General features: G+C 38.2%; 1 protein-coding gene across 10 annotated transcripts in view; it reads left to right on the top strand.

Annotated features, from left to right (window-relative positions):
• Positions 1-18350, top strand: part of EML4 (EMAP like 4) — a 163268-nt gene that overhangs the window by 98737 nt on the left and 46181 nt on the right. For 3 of the 10 annotated variants that reach the window (XM_065058313.1, XM_065058314.1, XM_065058309.1), the window contains exons 3-7: positions 3025-3142; positions 8316-8489; positions 10619-10741; positions 13703-13728; positions 14178-14210. In XM_065058313.1, coding sequence (XP_064914385.1) covers positions 3025-3142; positions 8316-8489; positions 10619-10741; positions 13703-13728; positions 14178-14210 — 474 coding nt within the window. The remainder of the gene's footprint in view (positions 1-3024; positions 3143-8315; positions 8490-10618; positions 10742-13702; positions 13729-14177; positions 14211-18350) is intronic. The other 7 variants (XM_065058315.1, XM_065058310.1, XM_065058319.1 and 4 more) reach the window with 4 other exon arrangements.

Raw genomic sequence — 18350 nt, 5'->3', positions numbered from 1 at the left:
AAAACCCACCTGGACGCCTTCCTGTGTAATCTCATCTATATGTTCCTGCTCCGACAGGGGGATTGGACTAGTTGATCTTTCAAGGTCCCTTCCAGTCCCTAATATTCTGTCATTCTGTGAAAATGGAATGTATAGATAGCCTGGAAGGGGGCTTGTTTCTTAGGTGTACTGGGTTTGGAGTTTAGGGTTTTTTACACTTCATTGCATGTGTAGTGTGGCACACTCAACTATGACTGACCAAGGTTTTGTTCTGCAGTGTAAGAAAGTCTGATGTGTTTTTGACACTTGGAAAAATCCATCAATGCAGTTTTTCCTAGATCTTGATGTTTTGGTCTGTGTCCAAATGTTTCTGTGACTTTTTCGTTAAATGTGTGATTCAAGAGATTGGGGTTATTTGTAATTTTTAGTCATTTTACAAAAAATGTTTTTATTTTGATTCAGAAGTCTTCACGTCAGACTTAATTTTGCATGCCACTTGTTGAAATTTGAAAGTACACTGCAGATCCACCATCAACATCCACTTCACTGAAAAACAAATAATCCCAAAACTGCCATACAGCTCCTTTTTTTAATTATTATTGCATTAATCATTGTGTGGAGCAGAGTGCATTCCTGTTGTCAGTGTACACTGATGTACAGTTTTATTCATAATCAGTTTTGTCCTTGGATGTAAGCAGGAACTAACAATTTTTTTGCTTATTAGGGGAAATTACTCTATATTTTGTCAGTGAACAAAATAACGATGTGCTCCTTGCTTGAGAAAACTGAGCATTGTTTTTTTTCCTTCAACTTAGTAAGTTTCTGTACCCTGTATGTAGTACCTCTGTTCTTTACGCTTTCCACACTGAGTACAGTGTGGAAATAGAATTACCGCTATTATGCCTCCTGGTTCATGTTTCTGGAAAGCCATGCTAGCGCTGGTTGGAGAGGCATTGATCTATTTGCGATGAGCAGACAGAGATGTTAAGGTCAAATACAGTTCAAGAGTGAATCATGGACCTTGATGTTATGCATCTCCACAAAGAAGATGATTTACATTGTCACTGAAAATAAAGGAAGGTAATTTATAGGCTTCTAATACTAAACGTGCTTTTTAAGCTCATGCACTTTTGTCCTGCAATCTAAGTTACACAGGGGGTAAAAATCTCTTGAGCTTTAGAGGTTTCTTACAGTATATTAACTTTTAAAATAAAATTTGTATTCCAAATGTGTGTGTTGTGAGTAAAACCACCTCTGAGAAGTACTGGTTGCAAGAATCACACTAAGTTGATTTATGCAGAATTTAGGAAGAACGACAATGATCTTTCCAGTGTTTCTGTATTTGTGTCTTTCTTCTGATTTTCTTTATTCTCATTTCTGCTGGGGATAATCTGCATGCTCCTTTTGGCTTTCCTGATCTGAATTTCAGATGTGGCCACATGCTGCTTGGTGCTTTTGAAGCAGTATATGGCTAGCACAGGTCAGCCCATTTCTACCTTCATTCAAATAGTTCTGAAGTCTAGTATTCCCTTGATGGGTAAATCTTGTATGTAAATTGCTTGTTTAAAATAAGAATTAATTTGCCTCTCAGCCTGCCTGATAGAGCTATGATGTGACAAATGGACCAAAGGCTGGTATTGTTCAAGTGATGCATCTGTGCGAGTTTGCCCTCAGTCAGCAGAGTGGTCAATTCTCCCCGACTGCTTTTTTTACTCCTCACTTTTATGTACAATGTATGGCCTCATGCCTTATCTATTTCACACTATTCCAAGCCTGCCATGAACACAGACCTGTTATTTTCCTGTCAATCGTGTCCTTCATGCTTTTGGCTGAAGTCAGAGCGGCTGAAGAGCATGACCCTATGAGATGCAGTAATAACTTGCCGTTTGTGAAATGGGGATGTATTATAGTACAGAGAAGGGGTCAAAAGTGGCCACTCAGTGTTGGATGCTTTAATGTGATACTAGCCCAGGGACTTTTTCAGGGCATGTAATGTTTCAGAGGTGAAAAGCACAAGTTTAGCAGTTGTGAGGAGGAGGGGGCAAAACTCTCCTGAGTAAGACTTTAGAAATAAGACAGGCACACAAAAAAGGAAAGACACAATGAGTGGGAAAGGGTGAAATGTCAGGTTCGAGTAAAATGCCTGTTTTTCACTGCCGGCCTGTGACAGAGGCAGGTCTGGGAGCCGATTGCCGGGCTAGTGTTCAGCTCTTTAAATAGAAGAGCCTTCGCTCCCCATGTCTTCCTTGCAATCCCCTCCCACATTCACAGCATAGTTTCAAACTTCTGCAATGAGTGAAGTGGGCATCTGACAGACAACAGCCTTCTTCACATACACAGTCTTGATTCTTCCCTGGAGGGAGGCTGTCATGTTCACTGGATGTGGCAGATGTTCTACGGAGTAAACTGTATCAGGAACTTCATAACTATACCATAGTGCATATACTCAAAGGTCGATACCTTTTTAAGATCGAAGGGGCAGCTGAAAACAACCCAAAAACCTTTGGTTTTGAATCCTTAGAATTGTAACCCTTAAATTACTTAATAATTCCTTCAGTGTAGCGAGGGCTTCTGTCTGCAACTTTTTGAACTTTAGTAAAAAACAAACAAATTGAAAGAAACAAACCCTATATGGTATTATCTGAGCTGTGATGGTTTTGAACAACAGAGTTGAAATAATCAGGTCTGCCCCACAAGTGTTGGAGTTTCCAAAGGCTGGATGTAAGCTGTAATTCTCCCTGTGGATCACAACTGGAAATAGATGTAGCATGTCACTGGATTAAAGTATTTGATGGCAGCACAGCAGTAAAGAAGCTGACCCTATCAGAGCATATTATTGCCTTAATGTCCCAGGTCTCCTGTCTCCAGCTGCCAAGGTTAAGGCTTTCATTAATATGTGTCACTGGATATAAGCTTGATGGTTGCCCTGAATGCTGGGACTGCTGCTGTGTGATACCAAGTCCACATCTGAGAGCTTTTGGTTTTTCAGACGGATCTTTGGATACAGAAGTAATACCTTGTGTTCTTCAATATTTTTTTTTCTAGGTCAGCCGAGCCTCTCGATGTCCTGTATAACTAACGGGAGTACGGGAAGCAGGAAAACAAGCCACAGTTCCTCTGTTTCTGTTGCCAGAAAAGAAACTCTTTCATCTGCTGCAAAAAGGTATTGACTTGTTATTAATCTTTTTTATTTTTCAGGGGAAGGGGAGGGAGTATGGCTGTGGGGAGCACAAAAAAGACAGAGCGAGAGTTTGATTTTTGCCTCTGCATTACACTCAGCAGAGATTCCTGAAGTCTAGTAAGGCACAAATAAACTTCGGAGATGTACTGTGTTGTTGGGCTGCTTACATCAGGGTTCTAAAAGGATTCATCACTAAAGTGTATTTCTATAATGTATAGTTTCTCAAATGTATTCTCACTGGGGGACAGAATGAGCAAATGTATTTCCAATACAAATGGAAAATTTTTTCCTTCTGGTATTCATCCGCTTCTTTATTTTTTCCCAAGGAAATTTAAGGACAAAACTGACTTCATTGTGTGGAGTGTAAATAGGAGGCAATAGCAAAATAGCTGTGAAACAATAGTGAATTGTGTAAGATAAAAGTTTGCATTTTTGTGTAGAAAATCTTAACCCAAAATATGGCTACTTAGTCTTTATGAAGAATGTCTATCAGATCTCAAATGTGTAGAAACAGCACTGCTTGAGTATATGTAAGTTAAATGAGCTAAGCACCAAACAATAGCTTTTTTCCCCCCATGTAATGTTTTCAGCTGCATACAGTAAACAAAGCATCTGTATAACTACTTTATTCTGTGAATCTGTTAGATAGTGATTGCATGGCTGCCTTAATCAGTAGGTTTTGCACTTATTTCTATTTGTTGGGAAGAACAGGCTGCCAGCTATAGCCACAGGGCAGAGAATAATGTGTAACAGTGGTAAATCACGTGAACAAATTCTTGGCCTCTGTAGAGTTCTCTGGCAACTCCACTGGCTGGTTTATCTTCTAGTGTGGATGTAAATAGCTGTGCTATACAACAAGACGGTTGATGTGCTTAAGGGAATTGCTTTATGCAAATATAGACTGTATGAGAACAAACCAGAAGAAACTTTAATGCCCTTTGGAATTTGGAAAGCAAGGGTTGTGCCCTGCTTTTCACTCTTCTCCATTGTGTAGCATTGCATATCTTTTTATTGAATCCTTATGTTTGCTTTTTAGCAATAAATCAGATAGTGATCACTCTGTCTCTCGTATCTGCTAGTGTGACAGGCACCAGGACAAAAGGCATGCCTGCAGGAAGGTATTTCTTAGTTAGCACTCTTCCATTAATCTTAACCTTGTGGCTCTTGGCACTTTGATGAGAGCCAGTCCAGTTCCCGTGATGTTCGGCTTGTGTTTGCCCTGAATCGCCTTCTTGATTCATTGACTGCTCAACACTTGACTACAGAAGAAGAGCAGACTGGAGAGGCCGGCATCCCTTTCATCTAAGTTAAGGTCTTTAAAAGGAGACCTGGATAGGTCAGAAGAGGAAAGCCTTGAATATGCTGAGGGTGGCTCTCCCTGGACCCTCAAATAACCGTCCAGGCGAGGGTTTGGTTCTTCCAACACATGTGAAGATACGGGACTCCCCTTCGTAAAATTACCAGCTCAAGAAATGTGAAAGAAAATGTCCAGTATCAGGCTTTGCAGTTGGGGTTTTTTAACAACAGCAAAACTATCCAGCACCAAATAAGTCAATGTCAGTAGAAGTCCCATTTCCTTAAAGTTAGGCTAAATGTGTCTATTTCTAACATTCTGTGAGTATGACAAGGAGGGAGGCCGCAGGAGAATATCAGCTGGTAATGGGACAGTTCACCCCAAATTGTCAAGGCTTTTCTTCAGGCTGGAGGTTGAACTGGTGCAGCAGGTGGACATGGTTACCTATTCATGCAAAATTACACTTCAGTTAGCAAACAGCCTCCATAGCATGACTATAGCTTTTCATGTTCTGCGTACATGTAGCTGTACATCTAGTCACAAATAACAGGAAGTCTACTTGTGTACAAACTGTTACTGTTGTTCAAGTTCAGTGTCTGTATTTTGTGCAGTCTTAATATTGTACATTTCCGGGGCTCTGGCCCCTGGAGACTTGCCATTTCTGAGAATTTCTTCTGTTTTGTTTCCTGGACTGTTTAATCCTTGTTTTACCAACTTGAATACTGAGATCATGGAGAAGGTTTGATGGCTCAGTAGCTACACAGCAGTAGCACGTCTCATTTCAACAAAGGTATGCTAAAATATCAGCTGTCGCTAAAACCAGAACCCAGGAAGGTACCAGGAACAACAGATAGACGATGTCCCTTAGACAGAGATGAAGTCATGTACATGTGAAAATTTCGAAACACTGTAGAATAAAAAACCGTGCTGTATACCTTGTATTATTACTAAAATTGGAAACAGGTTTGTACTTCGTACTTCAGATGGCTGCCACATAGACTTGCTGGATCGTTTTCCTTAGGACTTAACATTCTTCTGAAAACAGCTTCTGGTAAGAACAGCCTTCATGTTTCAAAATGACCACCCTCTGCAGTAGCTGCCAATGTGTTGTGGATGAAACATTGTGCCAAGGGAAATTAGAGAATCTGCAAAATTAGGACAGATAGTAATAGCTCGCCACTACTCATATGTAGGCTGAAGAAATGCCTCATTGAGTTGGGATTTGGAAAGAAGTTTTGGATGCATTAAAGGACTGCTTCCCAGAACAACCAGTCTTTAGAAACCCACATGAAAAGGTGCTGGTTTTGATTTAGTTTCAGATGTTGCAAAAGTCCTAGTTGAAGAGGTATTATTGGGAGAACCACTCTGTAACAGTCAGTTATAATACAATTAAGCTGAAGATTTTAGCAGAAGTGAGCAAAACAAATTCAGCACAAATATATTCAAAACCAGGACTGGCACATACCTACATAATTTAGTTTCAAATTAAAATGGCAGTCAATAAAAGAAGCACACTTACAACCTGGTGGTGGATAGAAGCACTGTGCTGGAACACAAGGCATACCCTGTCCTGCAACACCGAAACCCAAGTGGTCCTGTGATTCTTGTGGCCCAACAGAGAAGTTAAGGGGTGAACCTAGTGGCAAAGGTGTGAAAGAGTCCACAGCTGACAAGCTTGGTGAAGATACTGAAGAGATTCCTACGCTGAATCTGTGGAAATTCTAGGAAATGGATCAGATGAACACAAAAAATACGAGGCCAAGTTTGTGGGTTAGATGATATGATGCTGTCAGCAACTGGCACTCACCCAAGCCTGCTGGAGGAGCCCAGAGGTGACTTGCAGCATTGCTGGTGTCATTGTAAACAGGATGTTCCAAAAAGTGTGGTGAAAGGGTAATGACCCCACTGTTACGCTGCTGTTGGAGACAGAACATGATGCCAGGTGAGCCACTGTTCTCACCAAGTAGGACCAAGCTGGAGTTACGGAAGTAATTTCATTTGTGTATTCTCTCTTGTTCTGCTTCCCTCATCTCTTTTACTATGAGACTGTATTTTTGAAATCCTCAAGTAGGGGTAAAGGGGAAATTTGGAAGCATGTCTTCCAGAAAGAACTAAAAAAAAAAAAAAAAGGTCTCTTCTCATAAATGGACTTCATTCTGAGAAATCCTGAGTTGATGGGAGAATGAATGCAAAGGTCAATGAGTGTACCTGTCAGAGGACGAATAGAGAAGGTCTTGGTTCTTTCAGTGACAAGAGGTTCCAAGAGTTCATTTCACCATGCTGCATTTCTTGCCACAGACTATGAAAAAACTAAGATTTCGTAGTATGTGTTTGCATCCATCAATGCAAGCTAAGTCTTCTGATTAAAAAATAATATTTTTTTAAATGGTTCTCGTTAATTAAGGACTTCTGGATATAAATTATTAAGCAAAACTCCAAGGTTCTTCAAGCTTTGTTCTTTATGATCACATACGTACACTCAAGAAACGTGAAAGCTCTTTCTGTTTTGTTTTCATCTGTTTTTCAGAAAACAAAATGTATCTTTGATTGTTTATATTGACATTTTAAACTAGTTTACAGGAGAAATCCTGAGTGATCCTTATGAATATTTCAGTGGCAGCTTACATACTTTTAATTGAAATAATGAAAAAAAAAAAAAAAGAGGGTCCTAGGAATGTTATATTAAAATTGAGAGCCCATTTGTCTTACTGTTTTTTGTTTTGTGTGGGAAGGTAAATGACAACACAAGTAATTAAGATTACACAAAGGTTCAAGGAGGGGAATTGGTGTAAGGGAATAGAAATCTGGATTCTCTTATTTGGAAAGATCCTATTTGTTTTTTTTTACTTGCAGGTTTCTTTGAACCTAAGAGAAAAATCATTCTTTTCCCTTTCTAGCCAGTGTTTGGATCTTGCTTTGTTTGTTCACTGAGAAATTTCTATTGCAAGATTTTTTATTTTTTTTTAATATTAAAAAAGAAATAGACCATGCACTACAGAAATTCTTCTCTTTTAGGTCCTGCTGTTGTTTACGTGATTCAGTATATTGCAAAGCATGCTGTTTTGTAAAGACCCTTTAAATTAATCTTCTTGTTTACTTAGTGGACCTTTGGTTAGGTTCTTAGTGAATTTAAAGTTGTTAATGACATGTATTTAAAGCTGTTTCAAATGTTAGCCTAATAAATACAGCACTATGAAAATAAGGATGTATTCTTAGCTGTCATTTACTGAAGGCTTTAAAGAAGTGGCAAGACAAACTGATGTCAGTCAACTAAAGATCAAAGCAGTGTTGAGTTTCCAGAGTTGGTTTCCTTTGAACTCCGGTGCAGCCAGAGAGAGCCAAGTGACCAGCAACAACATTTCACTCTCTTGGTGAGAGTGCAAATAGAAGAGGTACCACACATGTCCAGAAATACGGAGAGAGTGGTATAGTTTCATGGCAGGCTTCAGCTAATCCGAGATGATTTTTTGAGGGACAGCTGACTTGTGGTGCATCAACTTGTGTCAGCCTTGGATACTGTAGAAGCACCCACGAATGAAGGACATACTCAAATCAAAGATGTATTCATTTTAAAATCAGAGTAAACTTAGTAAACTATGCAGGAAAAATAAGTAAATAATCCTCAGTGTCTCTCTCACCTATTTTTATTTTTGGAGCTAGTGAACAGATCTTTTAGGAAACTGCTAACCTGTAGAGAGTGAGTAAATAATAAGTGTTCTTTCGATGGTTATATGTAGTAAGTTGTTACATGCTTCTCCCATCTTTTCACAGAGGGCATTTTCTCCCACCTTTTTAATTTATTTGCTTGTTCTCTTTTTTTTTTTTTTTTTTTTCCTCCCTATGTTGTACTTTATTTTACAGCAGTACAGAAAAAAAGAAGGAAAAACCTCCAGGACAGAAAGAAAAAAAAGAGGAATCTCATTCTAATGATCAAAGTCCACAAACTCAAGCATCACCTTCTCCCCAGCCCTCCTCACAGACTCTCCAAACACACAGGCAAACTCAAGAAAGCAAGAGTTCTGCTCCAGCCAAAAGGTTTTCACAGTACCACAGTACAGAATTAGAAACTGATTGTAATGATACTGAGCTCATATTTGACAACAAGTCATGTGAAATAGTTCCAGTCTCATGATCAAGTTAATAAGTGTTCTGTATTTTTTGTGCTAGAGCATTTGACATGCATTGTAACAAAGCAAATAAGTAAAAATGCAATTTTTCTTTGAGTAAATTTTTAAGATTACAAAGTTTTCTTTTTTCTTCTCTGTGATTGAAATCCTAATGTGATGGATTACCTCTTAATCAGTCATTATTCTTAAATATTTAATGATGACTTTGATCCTTCTCAAAATACACTTCATAGGTTTTGTGTGGCGTAGCTGAATTGTGGAGTGTATTTTGCACAGGACCGTTGACTATATCTTGTAACAGTATTTGTTAAACACTAGTATCATTGCAAGTCTTCGTTCAGGAGTATTTCTTCACAAATTATTCTTTAAAATGACTGCAATGACTGCAGTTTGGGGTTTTTTTTCCCCAGCCCTTCCCCTTTTCAATTCCTGCCCGGTTGCGGGGTGGTTCACTTTTATTCTGATTCTTTACATCCGTGAAGTTCTGGTTTTACGCCCAAATCATAGAACTGCTTGACTTAAGTAAAATTTATTTAGGATTACATTTAAGTTCCCACTCATTTTAGTAGGAATTAGACACAGAAAAAATGGTACTCCTGGATTGTTTTTTAATGGCTTTTTAAAGTTAAGGAAATGGATTTTAAGATTTGGGTTATTTTTTTTTTTTTTTTTTTTCTTTCTCTGAGTTTCAAAATGATGTGGATCATACCATGTGGTTTCTTTTTTGGTTCATTGGCACCTTAATGTTTTAGAAGGTGTGATATTTTCTTTTACTGTTTGGCGTTTAGGAGACTGAAACAAACTCTTAAAAAAAATGAAATTTATTATTCTGAAATGTACTATCGTTCACAAGATTATGTTGTCTTGCATTGCTCAAATTCACAGCTCTAATAAATATTTAAACTCTCACTTGACTGGTGCATGTTATAACACTCCATAAAGGCTCTGTCTCCATGTCTTGCACAAACTCTTAAGTTTGTCTGAAGCTGAACTTGTGGCCTGTTGTTCTGCCTGGTATCTCACTGTAAAGATGTTTGTCTGAAGTCTTGCTTACTAATCTTTTGCAGTGTGGGGAAAACAATAAACACCTTTTTTTAGCCTCCTAATGATTTAACTTGATTTGATTAACGTGTTTGTCTCAGGACTTTTCATCCTCTTGAGGTGCTGGGGAAGCAGCTTGCCGTTTCTAAGGTTGCAGTTCAGGACTTATTCCTGCAAAAAGCATTTCTGACGGGATGAAGTGTGATACTGTTAGCAGGACATACGCAGCCTCTGAATCAGCTGGTTGAAGAATAATTTGGGCTAGGTCACTTCTGAGCACGTTTTCCGTGATTAAGGTGTATGTGAAATTAATGAACTAGTGACTGCAAAACTTGCAGGTTCTTGTTAGTGCAAATTGGCTACAATGAGATTGCTGAAAAATTGTATCAGAATTCATGGATTTAATAATCTGTAGTATTGGGCCAAAACCCAGCTTACCTTACTCATGCGAGAAGCTTGCAGACAATTCTTTCAAAAAGACTGAAGGCAGTAACGTGGTTTAGAATATGCTATCTGCAGAACAGCCGTATGAAACTGTAATCTGATAGAACTGTTCTGCCTCAGAAATCAGCGTGCTAAAGCTGGTGAACAGTTAATCAAGGGGAAAAAAAAATCTTCTTTGTTACCTTCTTAAGTTATTTTAAAAAAATAATTTATTCTTTAAGGCTAATATACTGTAGCCTCCTTTTTTCCACTTTTGTAATTATTAGCAATATAGTAATGAAGTATAGAGTTATTTTGTTCAAGGCTTTATGTAAGAGCATTTGGAAATGGAAAGGAATGGATAAAACTTTTGGCTACTGTCTTGCTCAATTGTTTTCATTCATCCAGTTAGAACTTTTTGACTAATCTTTTTTTCCTGTTTCGTGCTTCAGCTTGAAGGAAGACCTAGCTCTGCTTTTGTCTCCTGCTGCTTGATCTGTCAGTTGCATACCAGTTCCAGTTATTGTTATCTTATGATCTTGTCATGTTAAAATATGTTTTTGTTTCTTCTAGCATAAAGAAAACTGCTGAAAAACCTCACGGTGCTTGGGAGAGTTCAGATGACAGTCGTAACAAGCTGCTGAGAGTAGCATCAACATCTAAATTAATATCAAAAGTGGTGAAGAATGCAGACAAGTATGTATCACTTTGGTACATAAAAGCAAGTGAACTTTATTCAAGTCAAAATATGAAAATGCATAATTTTACTGAACTTATTTATTTATATGTTAAGACCATTTGCATCTTTGTTTTTACCAGGAGTGGTTACTTGCATAACCTGAAAAGGTGCCTGTGAAATCTTAAAATTATTATAAAATGTGAATGGAGGATTTGAGTGTAAATACATTTTAATATTGCCCATTTGGGTTAGCGGAATTATGCACTGTGAGTTAAGAGTTATGGCTTAGTGCCACTGTTGTGACGCTTCAAACTAGTTTTTTTCCTAATTAAAACAGATTTGAAAATATAAGTGTATTTCCTTGAAGTTAATTTACTGGTTATGACATAGTATGTGTGATTCTAAAGTAGACTGTAATAGTAAGAATATACTGTTAGCATTTCAGGTGGGTCTCTCAAATTAGCTGTTTAACAGGTTCTTAATTGAAGGTTTGAGACAATAGACAGGGATCTTTTCAGTGTCACCTTCAGAAGGTGATGTGCTGTAGCCCATCGGGTATTTTGTACTCTTGAGCAGCAGGTCATCTTAGTTTTTGATCTCCAGTGGCGGCCTCATTGGGGATTAAGAGTCCAGAGTAGTGAACTTCTCCTACTGTCAGCACAGGGACAAGAGTTTGATTTTTGCTGTAGCTCCACGTCGCTGACCCCTGTTGTGACACTTTGTGTCCTCAGTGTTCTTTGCCAATAGGACTTGCCCCTTCATGTTTGCACACTTAGTTTCTGGTCTTGACTTTGTTGAAATTTTGCTGAATTTGTTGAAATTGTTGTGTTGTCTTTTTGACTGAGTCCTCTCCTGTTTGCCAAGGTCTCCCCAGCATGCTGGCAGCTTCTTCCAGCTTGATGTAGTCTGCAGATTTCATACATCTGCTCATTAATCTTCATTCAAATAGCCATTTACTGTTCCAAGGCAGAACCACCTGGAAAACTCCCACTATGACAAATAAAGCTCTTCGGTAACTTCCAGTCCTTTCATGATCGTGTCTGTAGTGCTCTCCTTAGTTTGCATTTAAGACTGTCAAATACATACTTAAGAGTCAAGAGCAGTGCAAGTGCATTCCTTCTTTCCTAGGAATGGGAAGAACAAAAACATCTTAAATTAACCTCGGGTGTGGATATCAGCACGTTTACTAAAAGCTTTATGCTTAGCCTGAAGAGTTCTGCAGAGCTGTGAAGTGCTGTGTGTGAGGAATTACGGGTTACATATTTTGCAAGTATTTATTTTCCTTTTATAGTTGGTTTTCAGTGTTGGAATATAGAAGCCCTTTGGCAATTTAGATTATGGCAGGGTACTGCTAGATAATATTTTGGAATGAAAAAACCCTCTGTCTTGATTTCTGCATATCAAGTTTCTTTTTCTTGGTTTTTGTTATGCTACTAAAATATTTAGTTATGCTACTAAAATATTGTGGAAAAAATATTTTTCACAATGTGGTATATACTTCAAATTTACTAATAATGGAAAGTTAATATTACTTTTATTGACATTATGTATACTGGTTCAGGCATGGTCAAAATAGAGGTATTGTGTTTCATTTTCCCATGATTCCACTTATTTTCTGAAAGACTTTAAATGCTGCTCTTTTACAGTCTCTAATCAGGTATCTAAGAGTGGACAGGGAAAGGTTAGGATTAATTATTATGATAATTATAATAAAAGCAGTATTTGCATTCAAGCGCATACATTAATGCTAATTTCTTACTTCCATCTTCTGTGCACAATTTCTAAAAGAACTGTTTGGTTTTGTGCAAAGACATATTGTTACATTGCATTTATCGTTCCCAAGGAAGAAACTCTGGCCTAATCTGCCTGAAGTTACTGGAGTCTTGTGCAAGGGAATAGAATTCAGACCCTAATGTGGGCCCCAGGACAGAAATATTCTACATATGCTTTGCGCTACCAGCCCAGGAGATGAACTTTGTTTAGTAAGCTCAGTCTTTAAGCCAACACTGAGCCGTAAATCAGCCTGATAAACCCATAAGAAGTAAGAGGGTTCCCACGGCAGCCCATCATTCAGTGTTTTGCGGGCAGGACCGGGAATCCAATTTTAATTTTTCATTTGACAGTGTGGAAAAGGGTGATTCTGCCAACAGGCAGAGATGACTTTCCTCATGCATATGCTTGACCCTTTGTCACTGTTGCAAAAATTTGACCTCCATCCAGCTAAAAATACTGGATGCCACTCATACCTTCCTGCTGAATTTCAAATGAATTCAAAGGTTTTTTTCTTTTATGCAATACGCTCCTGTCAAGGAGTGTTATTCTGGTAAGAAGTAGCACTGATGCTGGAAATTAGTATTTCTTCCATTTTTAGAAAAAAAAGATTGAGGTTTTTTGTGAGTATTCATTCCTGGTTTTGCTGCACTCCTTTGAAGACTTTGTGTTCTACATCCAGTAATGCTGCATAGATCCAGTTTAAATGGAACTGCAACTTGATTACATTTAACCCATGTATCCAACAGGGTTAATTCTAGAAAAATTTGCTGTGTTGTGTGCAGACAGCTTATTTTGACAGGTGTTAAATGCTTTGCAGGCAGGCCTGAGGGTGTTTGTCAGCTTAAAACATTTGGTTATTAGAGATTTGCTCTCTCAAAGTGGAATATTCCGTGCGCGAGGAATATACCCTCCATAATTTAACTTTAAAACCTTTTTATATTTTGTTGTTAACACAATAATTCTTAGGAACCCTTGCCATAGGGCCAGAGACTTTAAGTTCTTTGAAAGATACAGTGAACTACATAAATTACTGTATGGCTAAAAGTGCACTAAAATGACTGAGACTAGTTCTTTAGCATCCTATGCTGTACTTGCACAATACACAGAATCTGATTGCCAAATTCAATAATGTGTAAGAACTAGATGGCATTGGTTGAGAAGCCTTTCACATATTATTAATGATATTATTTTGGATTTTTCCCCAGGCACAAAGATGTCATCATCAGCCAAGGTAAATAAAAGCATTTATTTTTAAATATTGGATGAAGTTTAAAAGATTTGCCCTTGACTGAGTACTATTTCCTGTAAATAAATACATTGGGATGTATGCTTATGAAACAGAGATATAGAGCTAAAGTAGCTTTAATAATTACTCCAAGAGTTCATCTGGCCAAATGTCACTCAAGACCTGTATAAGGGTCTTTGAAATTATGAAGGAATGCCTCATCAGATTGGATCTTTAGGAAGGACAGAAAACTTTGGTGGGTGGCGAGAGGATTCATTTGACTTTTGTGAAACAAAAAACCTTTAAAAATTATTTTCTCTGAGTGTATGTGCATAAATAGAGGTTATGAAAACAAAAATCTGAAGTTTTGACCTGTGTGCCAGTCTTCATCCAAGCAGGTGTGAGTGAGACTTTAGAAATAGTTTTAAGATATTTTATTTCTGTCCCATAACCAGCAAAAATGTCAACTCGTGAAAAAAACAGCCAAGGTAAGAATTAAGCTATGCCCTTTGGTTGCTTTCTACTTTATTGCTTTCACAAATCTTTTATTTGGCTTTTCACCATCAAAGAGCATCAGTGCATAATCTCTTAAAAACTTCGAGCATTTAAATAAATATTTCAACTTCCTTATTATGGGAATAAATATGCACGTGCACGTTGCAGTCTACGGGCAGATTGTTTGGGGTTAGTCTAATATAAATTACTACATGCATAATTTCGTCAGAGAGGAATGTGTGTTCAAATAAGGTTCTAGAAGTCTTACATTGTTGCCTAAGATATCTGAATATTAAGAACTGCCAACTAAAAGATTTGTTGTATCTCAGCTTTCTGTCTTGCCAATATTACAAATACACGCTGAGTAGACAGGAACAGAGACTCAAGGTTTTAATATAGTTTGCTGAAATGAAAAATGAGTCTGTTATAAAGTGTATGTCTTTGCACCGATGACTCTTGCATTCTGTGGCTACCTGCTGCTGCTGGCTTGTTCAGACGGGAGAAGGAGCCATCTATCTGAATGTGGTGGGATGAGACAGCAAAAGAAATCCACTTCTTGTGTCCCAAAACTACTCTGCTTTGATGTCCTGCAAACTGTACTGAAGCATGCAGTTTCAAAAATAAAGCATGTAACCCAAGTGCATGCTGTACTCAGCATATATCTATGTACAGAGGTTCTGTCTCATGCTTTTTTTGCTGCTAATTAACAAATCTGTAGTCTCCAAGATCTGTGCTGTAAGCAAGATTACATTGTACACAGTTTGATTACTTTTGATCTTCTCTGGATTTTCTTTCAAAAAGAAAAAAAAAAAAAAACACACTGTAAAAACTTTAGAAGTTATTATATTAATTGTGTAATGAAAACAAAATCAACTTGAATCTAATTGTTTTATCTTTTTCTAATTCATGGAGAAATTACAGATTTAAAAATATTCTAAACTGATTCTTACCAAAAGCATCCTTCAAAGACAATAGGAATGAAAGAGGTTGCATAAGCATCAGGAACAAAGAAGAAATGTTTTTATGCCAGGTTGTTTGACACCAGCTATGGAACGGTACATAGGTGCAGCAATGGTTACTATGAAAAGAAACGAATCAATAGTGTCCAGACCAGCTGCAATTCAGTTTTTCAAGAGTTAAATAAGACTGTTATGTTAAAAATACTCTTTCTACAAAACACAACTTTTCACAATACCAGGTTGCGTACAGCTAAAATACCTTCAATACTAATTCTTTCCCTACAATGTGCTTCTGCAGTTCTATGTGATCTGTCAAGAATGGACCATGTCTCCCGGCCTGGTAGCTCTAAGTTGGGTGGCCTCTGTGTACCCTGCTGTCTGTTGTGCTACTCTGCACTGGTGTGAGCTTTCACTGAATGATAGATGGGTGCCTTTCATGTGTGTCATGTCATAGACTGTTCTGAGCCCAGCTGGAATGAAAGAGAAATATGTTACGTGACAGTGGCCCCACATATATGGAAGATGGAGACAAAGTTTTGTCATAGAAAATGCATTTACTAAGATTTTAAACAAGTATAGTGGCAAACTATCATTCTGCCTTTAATATGGATGAAGTTGCAATTAGCAGGATTCAGCCTCCAGAGACTGTTTTATATATGGATCAATGAGTGTATTTTATGACAACTTCTAGAGAGTGTGTTTAAGGCTGTGTAAGGTTTTGTGTTGTTTACTGCCACAGAAGTAGCCACCTGTTAGTTACTGTAGGTGCAGAGGGTCCCCCATCCTTTCCAGTATAAGCTTAGCAACACTTGCCCAGTTCCCTCTAGTGCATCGTCCTGTTCAGGACAGGTGAGTTTAAGCCTGTTTTCTGCTGGATAGTTGCCATGTAAATAAACCAATTTCCAGTTGACACCTTGACCCAGCTGGTTGGAAAGTTCAAGAGTCACACAGACAATTAACCTGGTTTCTCTGGAGGTAATTCCCGTGTGGCTGAACAGAGTTGTCTCAGGCAGGTGGGATGAAGGGCAGCCTTTGCTAATGCTCTGTGTGCCAAACATTCCAGTTCTGCAGCCCGAAGGTGTGAAATGCTATAGCTGCTTTAATGCTCCTTTGTGGCATGCCAGCCTTTGCCTCTAGAGGCGAGCAGTCTCTAGCAGGGTGTTAATTAAGTTACAGCAGCTCCCCTGAGCTGCTCATTTTACCAGACTGTATGTGTGTCCCCCGGCACACTCCACCTGCGCTGATCATTGTATCACTGTGCTTCCTAGGAATTGTGTGAGGGGGCTCTTGGGGACACTGCTGGGGTGCAGACTGTCAAGCTTCAAAGCAAATCTACATAAAAATACTTCAGTGTCTTTATACACACGTTTAGAAACACAGTGAAATTGCAAATTGTTGTATTAGAAGGTGTTTGCATGGGATAGCAGGATGGAAGGTGACAATTCTGTGTAGCTTTGAACATCCTAGAATCTTTTTTTTTTTTTGATCCAGCTGTTGAAGAAACTGTTTTGAAACCTGTCACTATAGTACTGTACCACAAAATGTTTAGAAATGTGCTTTCACACATTTTAGTTCTTGTAATCCTTATTTTTCTAGCAGCAGCAGCTACTGCAATATTATCCATGTTGTGACAATCTGCGCACACTCAATGTGGTTTCTGTTGATAGTATGTATTAGCTGTGAAAGTGAAAGACTTGAGGAGAAAATGAGGATTAATCTTAGATGATCTTCCATCCTGAAAGGCGTTTGCTTCAGAACGTAGTCCCCTGGAGAGCGTGCTGCAGGTATTGCTGGTGAATGTCAGCAAGACCTGGGCAATTCTATTCTCCAGCAGCAGCAGTGTGGGGTGGGCAGTCACTTGGGTGTCCTCTGTTTAGCACCATCCATGTTACCAGTGTTGATTGCTTACCTTCTATCTTAGTACCCAGTTTTGCTCCCTCAGTGCCTTTATCACTCATACCTGGGTTGAGTTGCACCTACTCCCTGTTAAGTTTATGCCTGAGCTTTATCCGTCCAGGTATATGCTGAAGTAGAGGTTGTACACACAGGAACACTTTGTTGATGCCAAGCTAATGAGGCAAGTATGAGACAAACATCCATACATTTGCTGAAGAGACTTTTGGGTTTAGATTTTTCAGCTTATTTTTGAACGTTCTTCCCTTTTCCTTGCAAACCAGGACAACCTTTTTACAATAAAATCCAGTACTGAGGAGGTATTAAAATTCTGTGAAAATCCAATAAAGCTATGGGTGAAATGAGCAGCTGCTTACTACAGCTTTTAAAGGACACTAGCTACAGTTATTCTTTTCAGTTCTCTACCAGCAGGTGTTTATAATTGCCTACAGAAGCTATCTTGCTTTTCACTTCAGCAGACACATTCTTGAAATATTAATCATAAAGCATTCATATTTTTGTAACCAGAAGTTAAAGACCTGGGTTATTTAAGATAAAAGGATTTTTTTTTTCACTGAGGTTCCATGTTTAAGTTTGGGTTTCAGTGACAGCAGTACAGTATATGAATCACTTGTTCACTTATTATAAAGACACTTAAGACATTTTTGGATGGCAATAAAAAACATATGTGAAAGAATTAATGAAAAACATTCACTACATTCCTAAGTTTGTTTCTTTTTAGATTGTGCTTTATTAGTTTCCAGTACTTTTTCTTCTGTTAGTTTAACTGTGCTATAGTTCTAGGTTCACAGAACAGGGCAATCATGAAGCTCACAGTGGAAAAATTTATCCTGCTGACAGTGTGTCCTGTCCACTGAGACTGCAACATTCAGTAACTACCTTGGATTAGTTTTTTTGTCAGACACAGATTTTTGGTCAGATGCTCATTGAAGGTGCCCACGTACCTGAGAGCAAACAGAGATCCAACCTCTCTCATTATTATTGGGCTGCTTCTTCTCATTCAGGCACAGTGCACATTATTAAAAACTGTCAGAAAAATGAACTGGTATTTGACAGTTTTAATCACTGATTCCTGGTGAAGCCAGGATTTCATCGTTTAAACAGGAAGCACTTAAATACAGTGTTATTGAGCTTGTTTGTGTCCAGTACTCCTCTTTATGAGTCCATTCTTAAATAAAAAGCTGGAGTTTAGTATTAAATTTGTATTATTTCAATGCAGGTGGTAACTGTTGTTAATACCTAGATTCTTAATGTCAGCCA

This window comes from Columba livia, chromosome 3, assembly GCF_036013475.1.
Source record: "Columba livia isolate bColLiv1 breed racing homer chromosome 3, bColLiv1.pat.W.v2, whole genome shotgun sequence".
Lineage (NCBI taxonomy): Eukaryota > Metazoa > Chordata > Aves > Columbiformes > Columbidae > Columba > Columba livia.
Note: the sequence above shows the minus strand (reverse complement) of the source record. Positions and strands in the feature narration are given on the sequence as shown.